This window comes from Rhinolophus hipposideros, assembly GCF_964194185.1.
Source record: "Rhinolophus hipposideros genome assembly, chromosome: 21".
NCBI lineage: Eukaryota > Metazoa > Chordata > Mammalia > Chiroptera > Rhinolophidae > Rhinolophus > Rhinolophus hipposideros.
The window spans coordinates 44,614,822-44,630,266 of NC_138067.1; the positions used below are offsets into that span (position 1 = coordinate 44,614,822).

General features: G+C 58.4%; 1 protein-coding gene across 6 annotated transcripts; it reads right to left on the reverse strand.

The window, feature by feature from the left end:
* Nucleotides 1-215: 215 nt before the first annotated feature.
* Nucleotides 216-15,066, reverse strand: KCNC3 (potassium voltage-gated channel subfamily C member 3). Of its 6 annotated transcripts, XR_013992129.1 has the most exons (6): nucleotides 14,184-15,066; nucleotides 9,001-10,108; nucleotides 7,294-7,485; nucleotides 6,917-7,043; nucleotides 4,146-4,205; nucleotides 3,102-3,180 (listed from the first exon to the last, which is right to left on the reverse strand). XR_013992129.1 is itself a non-coding variant. In XM_081031148.1 (5 exons), the coding sequence occupies exons 1-4, from the start codon at nucleotides 15,063-15,065 to the stop codon at nucleotides 6,940-6,942; spliced, it is 2,286 nt and encodes a 761-aa protein (XP_080887274.1). In that variant the 5' UTR covers nucleotide 15,066; the 3' UTR covers nucleotides 3,041-3,180; nucleotides 6,917-6,939. The 6 variants fall into 6 exon arrangements, 5 of the variants coding, with proteins under 5 accessions (XP_080887271.1, XP_080887274.1, XP_080887275.1 ...); XM_081031148.1 differs by lacking the exon at nucleotides 4,146-4,205 and having other exon boundaries at nucleotides 3,041-3,180; XM_081031149.1 differs by lacking the exon at nucleotides 6,917-7,043 and having other exon boundaries at nucleotides 3,045-3,180.
* Between the last annotated feature and the right edge of the window lie 379 nt (nucleotides 15,067-15,445).

Below are 15,445 nucleotides of genomic sequence, written 5' to 3' on the forward strand. Positions count from 1 at the left end.
ACTCCTTCCCTGGGGACTAGTCACCCTAACCGAGGAGTTCACATCACCCAGGTGCCCTCAGACTTTCCAGCGAGGGGTGTAGACAGGTACTCACCCCAAATCAAGGGGATGTTCATACCCTTGCCACTTTAATTCAACCCCTCTTGCCACTTTAATTTACCCCCAAAGCTCTCCTGCCCCAATTGGGAGACCTTCCCATCAGACAAACAGGAGGCAACTTTTAAATGAAAAGGAAACTTTAATTTTGGTGGGGAATGAGAGGGTGGGTGGGAAGGGGGCATGACACTGTTTCTTTGGGGAGAGGGGGTGACATGCGGCAGCTTCTGCATTGGGCAGTTCATGCACCCAGGGTGGGCGTGGGGGAGGCTTGGGGGAGGGATGGTGTCGACCCCTCCCTCCCTGCCCTGGGGGTGGGCTGAGAAGACCCGCCGTTAGCACCAGAGTTGGACGATTTGCAGACCTCCCCTCCCCACACTGACTCCGGACACCCGCCCCCATCCCTGAGAGCGCCCCCTTGCCACCCCCCACCCCCCACGTCGACAGGCCAGGCCCGTCCCGCCCACATTTGAGTGAGAGAAACTTATTGCTGTGTATGTGTGTTGGGGAGGGGGAGCCGCTGAGCTCAGGAAGACCCCCACCATTCATTCCTCCCCTATCGCCCCGCCCCCTGCCCCCGTGTCCATGCGTCCGGGAACGCGGGGGGGCACGACATGCGTGTGGGGAGCGCGTCATGCAGCGCATGCGTGTAGTTGCGGGCACCCGGGCGGTTGGGGGAGTGGAGGGAGGGGAGCCGGACTTGAAAGTCGTCCCTGGAGCTCCCTCTCTCTCCCTCCTGGAATTCCCACACTTTGTTGATTTGGGGGATGAGAATCACGTTTTGTAGAGGCTTATAATGATTGTGGTTATTTTTTAAAGCTGAACTAAAAAGCTGGGTACGTGTGGCAGACTGGCGAGCAGGGCGGAGACGTTGGGAAGAAGTCTGTACCCTTTGGAAAAGATCCTCACCCCCTTTCCCTGCACCATTCGGCTTCCGTGAGGGTCAGGGGAATCTGGGGTGTGGTGTTGTTTTTTTAAGAAGTTAAACCCTTTGGCAATATAATCGATCCCCACCCCCATACCCTGGTGTCTGGAGCCCCTAGCCCTTTGCCCCACCCCACCCCGCCCCCACAGAACCCACCCCATCCCTCACCCGATTCGCCAGGGTTTAGGGTCCGAGGGAAGGATGGGGGGGACTCAAAATGCCCCTTGCATAGGAATCGTTGCATCAAGAATCGTGCTCGGTGACACCCCCCCCCAACCCTTGGGTGGGGGTGGGGGCGTTCCTGAGGCTGTGGGAGCAGAGGGGGGAAGGTTGCTAATTCTGTGGACCCCCAGCTCCAAAAGGGGGGTTCTCTAAGGATTCTGGGACCGGTGTGGTCTCCGGGCTTGGGGGAGGTAGCGCACCCTTGAGCCAGGATGGGGTATGAAAGTGATTTCCCACCCGCAAGCGCGGCGGGGCTTGGAGCCGGGGAAAGGCGGGCTGAAGACCCAGCCCAGGTGCTTAGGTCATCGTTTCCCAGTGTCCCTTTATTCGGGCACAGCCTCTACTTTAAATGGAGACGGGAGACACTTCTAAATAAAGGGTGTCCTGGCCAAGCAGCAGTATGTGGCCTTACCGGCTTAGGTGCGAAGTGCCGTGAAAGACTGAACTTTAAAAATCAGTGTCCTTGTACTGCCCACAACCTCATCACATCACCAGGGGCACAATATGACCCTCTGGGAAACACTGGTGTCCATGAAGAGGGTACCTTTTGGGCACCATTTAAGGGAAGGGTCTCTTTGGGGGGTCAGGGTTGGGCATAAGAAAGGGGGTGCCCTGGGAAGGTCTGGTTCCCTGGAATTACAGACAGGTTGAGCCCATCTTGGAAATTCTAGCGGCAGGAGAACCTGAGGTGGATGTCTGATGTCAGAGATTTGGGGATGTCTGGGGAGTTGAGGCCTGAGGATTTGGGGGTATCCGGGAAGTGTCCATGTTTGGGAAGGATTTGGAGCATCCCAAAGGCTAAAAGTGAGCTGCAGGGCTGGGTCAAGTCTTGGAGGATTGAGAGGTGCTGGGATGCACGCTAGGGAGTGGGTGAGGGTGGGGCTCGAGAGGCGGCATCTGTGTGCAGAGGTTAAGTCCCTGGAGCGTGTGGAGATTTGGAGAACGCGGGGTGCCACGGTCAGTGTCTGGAAATTCTGGGTGCAGGTCTCATGTCCTGGGAATCTGGAGGGGGTGCTGGGAATTTTGTGTGCTAGGGTCAGACCATCCCAGTTCTGGGATGGGAGGCCTGAGTCCATGCAGCAAGAACAGAGGCGAGCAGATGGGGGAGGGGTGGGAGGGTGCAATTCACCTAAGGGATCCTCCTAAAAGCTGAGGGAGCAGCTGTCGCAGTCGCCACCACTCCTACCATCTGAGCTCAGCTCGAGTTTTTGGCTTGGGTGACTGTTCCTTCTTCCCCCACATTACCGGTAATTATTATTTTAAATCAATGCGTGATGGGTTGCCCTCCTGGGGTGAAGGGTAGGTGGCTAGGAGACCTTCCTGTGGCTTAAAGGCCAGCCTGACCCCCGTTGAGGTCCCCGCCCCTTCCCAGAGTGCCCCTTCCCTCAGTCGCGTGGCATGCAGCCCCTGGCGCTTATTGCTGAGGTGAAGTGGGGGGGGGCCGTCCAGATTGGGGGAGGCATGCAGAGTAGGGGAAGGTACCCCAAATGTAATTGGCGTAATTTGGACTTATTTACACGAGTTGATGGGAGGGGGTGTCCTATGGCTCATGGAGACCTGAGAAGGCTTTATTTGGGGGTGGGCGGAGAGTTGGGGGGCAGGGCTTTGGACCCTACCCCTCCATCCTGGGGGCCCAGGTGGGGTTGAGGGGCCCGGGGGTGTCTGCTGGCGTCGTCGTCTCTGTTGCATATTATTAATGACTTTGATTTTTTAAAAAACCCTTTCCCCACCCCCCACCCCCAGCTCTTTTGACCTTCTTCCCTGTCACCCCCGAGTCCCCCCACGGGGGGGAGGGGAGCGCTAGAGGATGGAGGGCAGGGTTGGGGGAGCACGGCGGGTTGCCCTGGGAGAGCCAGGGGGAGTGGCAAGGGGCGCGAGGCGCAGGGACACCCCGCTGAGGCCCGCGATGCTGCTCAGGCTGCGGGATTTCTCGTAACCTGGGGGAGGGGGGCAGAAACACGGGGAGGAAGCGCGGAGGAGGGATGCAGAGGGAGGTCCAACAGACGGACCCCAAGACAGAAGGAGGGAAGCAGGAGAGAAACAAACACAAAGGATAGGAGATGGAGAAAGAGACAGGGCCAGGAAAAGCAAGAGACGGAGAGAGGACAGAGGTCAGGGAGACAGAGAGAGACAGTCAGACACCAGGACACAAAAACGACAAAAGGCAAGAGGCAGAGAAATGGACAGAGGCGGACCAAGGAGATGGAGAGAGAAGTGAACAAATCGGACAGTCAGTCGCATCAAGGAGAAAGGTTCAGACATGGGGAGGGGGGAGAGACTCAGGGTTAGGAGGCAAGGTGGCGCCCACCGAGCCTCCCCCACCCTGTCCCCACACAGCCCATCCCCCTTCCCTCCCCCCATTGACCCCCTCATCTGAGGCAAAAAGGTAGGGGGCAGCAAGGCAGATGGTGGCAGCAGGGGCATGGGAGGGAGCTCGGGTGGAAGGCATGTAGGGGGAGCAGCCGTGAGGAAAACTTGGTAGGGAGTTGGCAGGGCTGCAGATGGGGGCTAACCTAGATGTAGAGAAAGGAGTAAGGGGGGGCTGTCAGGGGCTGAGTGGATGGAGCAAAAATCAGCAGTGCCCCTGGGGCGCCACAGAATAGCTCCAACAGCAGTCTGAGGGGCAAGGCTCACCTGAAGGTTGTAGCGGGGTACCTTTACGGGGTCAGGAAGCTTTCCAATGGGAGCCTTCTGATGGGAAGTCTAAGATCGAGGAGCATGCTTGTGGTTTCCTGAAAGCTTGGCAATGTCTTAAGAGTTATGCCAGTGTCTGGGGCTTTTCTAAGTGGTGGCAAGGGGTCTGTCTGGACGAGGGCGTCTTGACCACAGGAGAAAGAACCTGGGAGTATTGGAAGCCCACTGTCTTGGGGACACCCCTTCCCAGCCATTCCCCAATGCTAACCTGGGGGGAAAGGGCAAGGGGGGACCGAGGGTCTCTCGAGGTCTCAGGCGGTGACAAGAGCTGGGGACAGAAATACACAGAGTCATGAGGGGTGGGGGTGGCCAGAGAGAACCCCCCAATACAGCCTGACTGTTGGGGGTCAAAGAAACGCCAGGATCTCTTCTTCCTCTCTGGGGTTTTCCGGGGGAGGGGAGCAGTGAAATGGGGGCAGCGGCCAGAGACATCAAATATGGAAGGAGCTTCCGAGGTGGCTGGGGTTGGGAGGGAGGATGAAGGGAACAGGGAGAGGGCTGGGGAGGAAAGGGGAACATGTGTCAGGTGTTGGACTCAGGTGGTTGGCAAGGAAAGATGGAGAAGGGAGAGGTCATGGGGCAGGTGGGGGACAAGTCAGGAGGAAAGGTACTGGGAGGAGGGCAGGGTGTGGCAATAGTGGAGGGAGGGCCATGGAGGAGGTGGGGGGAACCCAGGACTCAGTCAGCCCCATCAGCTCCAGCCATTATTTGAGTTCAATGAATGGATTTTGGCATCAGAGGCAAGAGAAGCAGAGACCTCACATACCCACCCCACCCAGACTCCTCCCTCACCCACATTTCCAAATCCTCCCCACTCCCTCTGCCCCTCAATTCCAAGGGGCCCATCCAGACTTGGGGTTGGGGGACAACGGGTGGTAACAGGACTGGAAGCAAGCAAGGAGAGGGGTGAGATGGAGGCAGGGGTTGGGGGGGGTTGGTAATGAGATGGAAATGATGATGTGGGGGTGGTTCCAACAAGGAGAGGTGGAGGGTTAGAACAAGAGCCCGACAGTCCCCTCTGGCTTCTGTCTGAACCCAGAAGCCTGGGTTCTTGCCCCCTCTGCTGTGTGGCCTGGGGTCAGTCATGGCCCTCCTGAACTTCTGTGAAACAAGGGGCTTAGATGAGAGAGTCCCTGAAGGCTCCCCAAATCCTCCTGTAGTATCTTGGGATGTGGGCTAGGATTTAGGATGTATCTGTGTATTTCTAAGGAAGATTCCACAAATGTGTATTGAATGAGTAAGTGATGGATCACATTCCTTCAGGCGGGTTCTCATCACTTTAAAAATCAAATCCAGCCTCTCACTATGGCCAAAAATACCCTTCTGATCATTTTCCACAGATTCTGTCTGGCACCCCTCTCCCCTTGGCTGCTTGGCTCCAGCCACACTTCCCTCGTGGCTATTCCTTTAATAAACCAAGCTTATCCGACTACCTCAGTACCTCAGGGCCTTTGCACTTGCTGTTCCTTTTGCCTGGCGGGCCTTTTTTACCTTCACATCTCATGTCACCTCCTCAAAAAGGTCTTCTGCAGACCCTTATCTGAAGTGGCCAGAGTATTTTTTTTCCACTTGTTTATTGTCTGCTTCTCCAATCAAGGGTTGTCAAACTTTTCCTGTAAAGGGCCAAATAGTAAATATTTTTGGCTCTGTGGGCCACATGGTCTCTGTTGCAACTATTCCACTCTACTGTTGTAATATGACAATGTCTGCGGTCCAATAAAGGTTTATGTACAAAACAGCCAGCTGACAGATTTGGCCCACGGGCTGTAGTGTGCCGACGCATGCTCCAGAGTGTAAACCCTGTGATGGCAGATTCTTGCTTTGTGCAAAGCCAAATTTCCAGTGCCTGGTACAGTGTCCTCAGTAATTAGTTGCCGAATGAATGAATGGATGAATGGAGCTACGGGTTAGCTAGGGTGGTTTTGAGGACTACATTCCTGGCATGTGGTTAAATTCCTGGTCTGTGGTAGGTGCTGGGTTATACTCACTGAATGCTCCATTGACTAACAACTTCCTTTTCACCCCACCGCTGTCACTTCCCCAGGGCCAGTCCCCAGGCCTGTCCCTCCTGACCCCTTCTTTTCGCTCCATCCCCATAGCCCTGACCCCAGCTCAGGCCTTGTCCCCTGGCCCCTTGTCCCAACCTCCTACCAGGCTTCCTGACCTCCAGTCCATGCCCAGGGCTGACCTCTCCCCAGGTCCCTGGACAAGGTCCCAGCCCCTCAGCCCAGCTGCGCTTCCTGACTCATGGCTATCTCCCAGTCCCCAGGCTCCTGACTTTGTTTATGCTGGTGGTTCTGGTCACTATTGTCCAATGGGATCACTTCCTCACTGGCGCTCGGGATAATTATGTTATCAACTCCTTCTGAAGGCCTTCTTCCTACCCTAGGAGTTTGGCGTGTTCCGCTAATGGCATGACCCTATGCCACCTCCATGACCCAATATACTGCATATATTGCCTCAGATAGCCACTTTCCGTCTGTGTCTACCTCTCCCACCAAACGGAAAGCTCCTGGGGGCGGGGGCAGGGCGGGGAGTGTGGATTTTGTTCACTGTTGAATTCCCTGCGTGGGGGACAAGTGGGTGCTTTATAAGCCGGCCAATTCACAAGTGCTCATCCCATCTTGCACTCCCAAGAGTGTCCTGGGAGTGTACCCTCTTTTCTTGAGTTTTTAAAAAACCAAAAGGGAAGGCAGGGAGAGAGATGTCAATGGGGGTGAGGATGGGGGGTCAGTCGTGAGGGCAGGGAGGGAGGTCAGGCACATGGTGGGGATGGTTAAGGTTAGTTCTAGGGGGTTAGTGAGGGGCAGGCCAAGTCCTGGGCAGGTGGGTGTGGGCGCATTGTCAGGGCTGGAGAGTAATTTGATGGAGTTCTTCACTGTGAGAGGGAGGGAGTCTCGGTCAGTGGTGGCTGCATGTTCTCAGAGGGGTTAGTCAGGAGGGCGGGGGTGAGGGGTCCAGAAGATGGGGGCTACTTACCCCGGGGGGAGGGGTTTCGTCCACTAGGGGGATATCCAGGCTGCAGCGTTGGCGTTGAGGTCGGGCAAGAAGCTTGGGGGGCCTGGCTTACGCCAGTCTGGGGGGGGGAGTGGGGGAGCACCGGTGGCTGGGGGTGGGGGAAGAGGCCAGAGGATCAGAGGTGGGGTGGGGGAGATGGAGATGGAATAAAGACATGTGACGGATCAGTGATGAGGAAACTTGGGGATGGGGGTCTGGGAGAGAGGAGATTTGGGGCCAGTGGATGGGGGAAGGGAAGTCCAGCACCTCCTCCCCCACTCCCTCTCCCCCCTCCCCTGGGGGAGGGGAGAGAGAGAAAGAGAGGGAGGGCCCCAGGGGGCCAGTGGAAGGGGCCTCACCTTTCCGGATGGAGCCATCAGGGGAAGGGGCGAAGTCGGTGAGGAGGAAGCAGGCTCGGTCCCGGCTGTAGCGGCCCCGGCTCCCAGGGGTGATGGGGCTCTTGTCTTCGGGGGACACGGCAGGCTGGTCGATGGCTGGGCAGTCTTCATGGGCAAGCGCGGCTGCTGCAGGGTCCCCGTTAGGGCGGGGATCTGCGTCCCCAGGATCAGACAGGCACAAAGAAGAGAGTGAGGTTTGGGAACTCATGGGGCGGCGAGAACAAAGGAGAGAGTGTTGGCATACTTGGGCGCTGGAAGTAGGTGTCTGAAGGGCAGGGTGTTAGAAGGGGGCTCAAGGGTCTCAGCTGGGAGCATGATATTAGGGGTGTGGCTGGTGGGTCTGGGGAGTGGGTCACTGGGGAAGGTTGTTAAGTGTTGGAAAAGACAACAGGGTAGGGAAGGATGGTCAGGAGACGGTCGGATGGAAGTGGGTGAAGGGAGGACGTCGTCGTGTTAGGAAGTGGTGGTCAGGCTTGGTGTTGGGTGCTGGGAAGGGCATAGCTGGGGTAGGGTGTGGGGCATTTGGAGGCAGGACATGGGGAAGGGGTGTCTGGGAAACAAGCTGGCTGCTAGGAAGGAGGCTGGGACACAGCAATGGAAGGGGTGTTGGATGAAGTGAACTGAGTAGGGCAGGGCTGGGGTGGGGTGTTGGGTGGGTAGGATATTGGGTTCAGGTAGATGACTGCGGGGGTGTAGGGAATGGGAGGTAGTTGTTCGGGGAGGGGTGTTGGGTGCTGGAAAGGACACAGTAGGAAAGGGTTAGGAAGGTGACAGATGAGGGAGGGGGAAGTGGGGGTCCCCCAGGCTCTGACTCGAGCTATTTTTAATTGGTGTGAAACTGGGTCAGTGGCTGAGGGAGCAAGATGGGGGCCTGGGCGGCCCAGCTCCCTTTCTTGACCTACTTAAGACATGGGGGTGGGGCCCACCAGCCTCTCCTGCCTCCCAGACTGGTGCCCCAATCTCTGCCTCTAAGGCACAGATTCCCCTGGGGGTCACGTGGGCAGTCAGCTCTATCTCCATCTCTCTCGCTTCACCTCTTTCTCTTGGCAATATCTCTCTGCATTTTTGTCAGACCCCTCTGCAGAGCCAGAGACTGGGCCCTGAGTCCCAAGTCACTGTCCTGTCACGTGGCCATTCCACCCTCTGAGCCTCTCCGACTCTGGCTTTTTAGTTTGAAGTCTTGTCTCCTCTCTTGGTCTCACTGTTACTCAAACCTGAACTTTCTGCTGCTGATCTCCCGCCTCTCCCTCCATCTCTGTCCCCTCTCCCTTCTCAGTGACAATCTCTCAGTTCCAGACTATTGCCTTCAGACTTGCTTAGAGTCATCTCCAGGAGACTCATGCTGCAATTGTCCCTTGGCTTCTTGTCTTTGGCAGGCCCGTGAGACCCTTAGGCCTGTGTGTGTCCCTCGAGTCCCTCTCACCACTGACGGATTACTCTGCCTCCCTGGTCTCCCTGATACCTTGGCTGCAAGTCTGTCTTTCCCCAAAACTGTCTTTTACACAAAATCTGTCACGGTTATTTCTGTGCCATTTCTCTGGCCTCCGCAATTGCTGTTCCCTTTTCTCTCTCCCTTCTCTGTTGCCCTCAGCATCCATGCCCTGCCCCCCTCCTCCCATGGGTCTCCCGACCTGCACCCGCCCCCCTCCCCCAGCGTCCCCTCCTCACCTGCCCTGTTGATCTCAATCACTTCTTCCTGAGCCAATGGGCAAGGCTCCCCAGGGGCTGGCAGAGGAGGCAGCCCCATGATTCCCAGCCCACCCGCTCCCCCCCTGAGCAGCCCAGGGTGGGTGTGGGGCCCCGACGGGTAGGCCCCGGCCACAGTCACCCCCATGGAGGGCGGGGTGATAGGTGGTGGGGGGCTGATGCCACCGCTGCCATGGTGAGGGTGGGGTGGGGGCGGTGGGGGCGGGTCTGGCTTGCAGTAGTTAGGTGAGCCGGGCTGCGGGGGCCGGGGGATGTGTTTGTTTTTCTTCTTGGGCAGCTTCTGCTTGGCCATGGCCAGCGAGTAGTACATGCCAAAGTTGTTGACGATGACGGGCACGGGCATGGCGATGGTGAGCACCCCCGCCAGGGCACACAGCGCCCCGACCAGCATCCCCGACCACGTCTTAGGGTACATGTCTCCATAGCCCAGGGTCGTCATGGTGACCACAGCCCACCAGAAGCCGATGGGGATGTTCTTGAAGTAGGTGTGGTTGGAGCCCAGGATGTCATCGGGGTCGGCGCCAATGCGCTCCGCGTAGTAGATCATGGTGGCGAAGATGAGCACCCCCAGGGCCAGGAAGATGATGAGCAGCAGGAACTCGTTGGTGCTGGCGCGGAGCGTGTGGCCCAGCACGCGCAGCCCCACAAAGTGGCGCGTGAGCTTGAAGATGCGCAGGATACGCACGAAACGGACCACACGCAGGAAGCCCAGCACGTCCTTCGCTGCCTTGGAGCTGAGGCCCGAGAGGCCCACCTCGAGATAGAAGGGCAGGATGGCCACGCAGTCTATGATATTGAGGCTGCTCTTGAGAAATTCCACCTTGTCAGGGCAGAAGGTGATACGCATGAGGAACTCGAAGGTGAACCAGACCACGCACACGCCCTCCACGTAGGTCAGGAAGGGCTCCGTCTCCACCTCCACGTTGGTGATGTTCTCCGGCGGGGCCCCGGGGATCGGGGAGGCTTGCGTTACCGTCTTGTTGCTGATGTGAATAAAGCCCTCGTGGGTCTCCAGGCAGAAGGTGGTGATGGAGATGAGGATGAAGAAGAGGGAGGCGAAGGCCACATACTGCGGGGGAGCCAGAGAGAGAGGGTGAAAGGTGACCCTGGTCGACTGGCCGTCTCCACAAGACCCTCCCAGTGGCCCTTTTCCCATCCCTGAACTCTTCCCTCTGATCCTCTCCCCTCTAAAGCTCACGAAAGGGAAGGTAGGCGCTCAGAGGCAGCTCTCGCCCCGCTCCAGAGAGAAGCTGGCCCCAGTAGCTGAAGGGGCAACTTCTTTCCTGGAAAAAAACAAATTCTGGCCCCACGCTCTGTCTCCCAGACGACCTCTGTGCACCCTCCTGTTCCCTGTGTCCTATCCCCGGGCTCCCCAGCAGGGCCCAGGGGTTATGCTATGGGATCCTGGTCGTGGGGGGGGGGGGAGACTAAGATCACACACCCTCTGTGTCTCGGAGGGTTTGGAGCTGGGCTTGGAGCTGAGGGAAGGAGAAAGGAAGAAGGTGGGCAGGGAGGCGGAATCACGAGATGGCTAAGAGTAAGAAAGCTTGGATCTGAATCCAGCTTTTCCCCTGCCTAACTTGGTCAAGGCTTGGTTAAACTTTCCGAATCTCAAGCTTTTTATAGGACTATTGTGAGGATTATACTGGATGAGTAGACAAAAACAGTGCTTGGCCCAGTGTCTGGAACTCAGTACAAAGTATGAGCACTTATTAGGGTGTAGAGGCCTCAGAAAGGGGCCAGGGTCTTAGGACCTTGGTGCCAATTTCCAGGCCCCAGAAAAGGCAAAAGCCTGGGTGAGGCCCTTACCCAGAGAGGACAGAGCAGGGGTGGAACCGCAGAGGGGAGGAGCGGTGTTAGAGCCCTGAAGGGGTAAGGAAGTGAAGTATCAAGTCTGCAAAAAGGGAAAGGGATAGAGATGAGGAGAGTGGGCTTTAAGGCTCTCAAGAGGAAGAGTCAGGGGCCCAGACCTGGGTGAACAGGGCAGGACTAGGCGTGGGGGCTTGTTAGAGGTGCAGAGAGTTCGGGGTGGGAGCTTGCCTGGGTAATTTCAGGATAGGGAATCACCGGTCTTGTGGCATAATGGTGTGGGTTTTGATGAAAGCCTTGAAAAGGTGAGAGGGCGAAGTCAAGATCTTGGAGAAAGAAGGGAATGGATCAGGCCCCTGGAGATGATAGTGGGCTTTATCAAATACTAGAGGTGAGGAGGAAAGAGTGGGGTTAGTCCTTGGAAACGTGGGTTTTAATCAGATGGACAGAAGGAGGCGGAAGGGCCCGTGGTGCAGGGGAGAGGGGGGCCGGGGTCAGGCTTCAGAGAGGACCCTAGACCTTAGGGTGGGCCGGGGGCCAGCACAGTCCCTCTATGAACTCCCCTGACTCCACAGGAGTGGGGGACAGGGTCTGGACTTGACTTGAATCTGAGGTGCAGAGCAGAGAGGCGGGCCAGAGTCCACCACAGAGAGGACTCCTGAACCTTGGGAAATGCTGGGGTCAGAGCGGGCCCTCTCTGCCCCGCCCCCCTCTTCCCTTCTCCGCAGTGGTTTGAGGCCAGAGGCCGCTGCAGAGCGCATGCCCGGCGCTCCCCCGCCTGCTCAGAGCCCGGCGCGCGGCGCAGGCTGCGGCACCGCAGTGGGGGCGGGCCGGCCGGGAAGGGGGGGCGGGGCAGCGGCGCCCAGCACCACGGACAGCTCCCCCGCCGCAGTGCGCAGCCGCAGTGTTCGGGAACTGCCTTAACCCTTTCGGGGCTGGAACCGAGCCGGCAGTGCGCAGCCGCACTGCCGCTGCTTCGCCGCGGGAGGCCGCGAGCGGAAAGCTCGATTAACTCCTTCCCTCCCAGGGCACAGAAAGGAAGGTGGGCACCGCCGCAGTGCGCAGCTGTAGAGGCTGGACAGCGTCATCAGGACTGGTTTACCCCTTGCCCCGAAATGGTTCAAAAGCAGAAGGGATAGGAGGGCATGAAGTCCCTGTAAGAAGGAAAGGAGAGATTACGGGGAAAGGGGGGGGGGGCAGGTAGGTACCGCCGGACCCTTCATTTTGCATTGACCTCAGCTCCCAACTCTATCAAGCTATCTCCCTTGAAGGCTGGAAAGTGCTTGGCACAGCATGGATACTCAAAAAACATTTGTGGAGTAAATGAGTGACCCCGGTAGCTGTCCGGGACCTCTAGCCTCACTACAGCACCCTTCAATGGGGTCACAAGAAAGGGCGCCCCAGGCCATGGGGGGAGGGGGCCACTCAGAGACCTGAGGGGTCATCTACGGCCTTGTCCCTTCTGCACCTCGTCCTCCCCGCCTCCCCCCACCCAACCCGAAATCTCGTCAACTCAGCGCTTCCCGAGGACTAAACTTTATGCGGTGCCTCCGGCCCCCCTCCCCCTCACTCCCCCCCTCCCCCCCGCGTGAATGCGGCACTGCGGCTCCTCCGCGTCCTTCCTGGCTCAGGACACGGCACTGTGGGGGGAGGGGGCTAGACCGGCTCCTTAGGGTGTTTGGGTCCCCAGGAAGCTAGGAGGGGTCCCCGGAGTCGCTACTCTTTCCCCTTCTTTCTAATTCCCCCCATTTTGAACTGCCCACCTCTCTTCCAACATGGGAAGGAAGTTAGGAGGAGGAAGAGATTCAGGAGAGAACTAGGGGGAAGGGTAACTGTTTAGCCTGGGAAGTTACAAATGTTTGAGAAAAGTTTTGAGAGGGAGATGAAGGGGACTTTGGGAAAATTTTGGGATTTCGAGGGAGATAAGGCTGGGGTGTAGGCTCTTTGGTTCACTTTGGGCAGAGGAGGAAGCTGAGGAGCCTCCTGGGCTTTGGGACTGAGTGTGGGGAAAGGGGGAGCAAACGGGGGGGGGGGGAGCAGCGGGTAGAAAGATACCAAGGCAGGATAGAAAGAACTGGGAACTATTTTGAGAAGAAAGTTTTGGGGCTGATAACTTGAGTGAGGTCCCAAGGACTGAGGTTAGGTGAAGTTCTGGAGCAGGAGGGAAAGTCATTTATCCACTAGGAAAGGGGCTGGGAAGCAGGGGCGGGGTGTCCCAGAGAACGGGAGTGGGCTATAATACAGTTTAAATAATGGAAGGGAGAAACTGGAAGAATCTATGGGTGAGGAGGAAGCAATTCTGGAGAGCATATAGCTGGTTCTGGAAAGGACAAGCATATTATGGGGGCTGAGTAGTTTTGGAGACAACGAAGAGGAGAGTGAAAGGTTTTCGGGAAGACTGGAGCTCTATGGGGCAAGTCCTTGGGATGGGAGTTGGTGTGAAGGATGCAGGAAAAGATACGAAAACAGAGGGGTCTGGAGGAGCCCAGGAGGAAAGATGTTCCAAAACTCATTGTAGCAGTGAGGGGGTGATAGAAGTTTCGTAGCCAGAGCAAGTGGTTTGGAGGTTCTGGGGATCCAGGAGGCTCTGAGATTGGGATGAGGGAGTCTTCTGAGACTATGAGGACAGAAGAAGCGGGGTTTCAAAAATAGCCTCAATTAGGAGACTCAAACTTGGGGGGAGGGGGCAAAAACAGCAGCAAACGGTGAATCAGGGAGGTGTTGTGAGAGCCTTAAAGGGGTTAAGGGCTGGTGAGGGGGCTTTGGAGGGTCTGCAGGGGGCAGGGAAAGATAGGGTAGTATTCACAGGACCCGGGACACTTTGAGGATTAGGAAAGGATGTCTTCTGAGGGCCTGGGGCTGGTCCCCCCCACACAAAAAAAATGAAGGCCTATAGGGGACTTCTGAGGGTTTGAAGGGTGGCCCAGAGAGGTAAGAAGGGATTTAGAGGGGTTGGGATGATTCTGAGGGCTGGAGAAAGGTCTTCTGAGGGTCCTTGAAGGGTACAGAAAAGGCGGGGATGAAGTTTTTCAGAGGAGCCCAGGAAGAAGTTTCTAAGGGTCTAGTGTGGCCTAGAGAAGCGGAGTAGGGTATGGAGGGATTTGGGGGATTCTGAAAGTTGTGGAAACGTCTTCTGAGGATCTGGGGATGGCCAGGAGAGGGGGGCGTGTTCAGAGGAGTACAGGAGACTCAGGGTTAGGGTTAACGGGAGGCCGAGAGAGACCAGGAAAGGCTGGAAGCGGCCATGGGATTCTGAGGATTGGGATGGGGCGCTCCTGGGGGTCTGGGAGCGCGTGGGGAGGGGAGAGGGATGGGGGCTCCGACAGCTCGCTCACCCTGGCGGCCCGCGACGAGTAGGGGTCCTCGAACAGCGCCCACACGCGGGGCTGCCAGCGGCGCCACCACGTGCCGCCCGCGCCGCCCGCGCCCCCTGGCGGCCCTCCGGCGCCGCCGCCCGCGTCCTGGAAGCAGAGACGCTTGAGCTCTCCTCCCGCGCCGTCCAGGCCGCCGCCGCCTGCGCCTGCCTCGTCGTCCAGGACCGCGTCGTGGGCGCCCGCGGCGTTGGCAGCGTTGGCGGCGCCCGCGGAGTCGGGCGCCTCGAAGGAGTCGAGCGCCTCCTCAGCATCGCGGTGCTGCCGGTAGGTCATCCAGCAGCAGGCCTCCACGTCGGTCTCGTCGATGCCCCAGAAGCCGAGCTCCTCCTCGAAAAGGGGCCCGCACACGTCGGCCGGGCAGTGCAGCTTGCCCGTGCGGTAGTAGTTGAGCACGTAGGCGAAGACGCCCGGGTGTCGGTCGAAGAAGAACTCGTCGGCTCCCGGGTCGTAATCGAAGCGCGCCGCCGCCTCGGGCTCGGTCAGGCCGGCCAGCCGCGTCCCCGGCAGGGTGCGCAGCGTCGAGCGGTACGTCTCATGGCGCACGCCGCCCACGTTGATCACGATCTTGCCGCTGTCGCCACCGCCGCCGCCGTGCCGCCCCATGGCCGCCGCTGGCAGCCCGGGGCATGGCTCGGCGCGCCGGTCCCCGGGCCCGCGGGATGCCGGGGGGCCCGCCGGGGACGCGGCGGGGCCGGGCTGCGCAGACTGCTGCTGCTGCTGCAGCGGCGGCGGTGGCAGCGGCGGAGACAGCGCCGGAGGGGACTCAGGCGGCTGCGGCGGCGGCGGCTGCTTGCTGGCCCCCTGGCGCCCGCGGAAGGACGAGACGCAGACTGAGCTCAGCATTGGACGGGGGGCGGGGCTGGAGGGGCGGGGCCTCGAGGGCGGGATCTCAGCGGAAGAGGCAGACGTGATTGGGTAGGAAGAAACGATAAATGAGGAGGCGGGGCCGAAGTAGGGAGGAATCGAAGTGATTGGTCTAGGTGATAGGGGTGGGGCTGAAGCCTAGAGTGGGACTGGGACTCTTAACACCGCCTAGGTGGACGGGGCGGGGCAGTATTTGAAACACACCGATTGGATCTTTCCAAAGGAAGGAGAGGGGGGAGGTGTTAAAAAAGGCTGGACGCACGGCTAACGTCTGTCGGCCTGGCAGCACTAAGAGAGCGGAGGAGGCGGGACTAGATGAGAAAGAAATCTGATTAAACTGAAAAAAAGAGGGTGCCGGG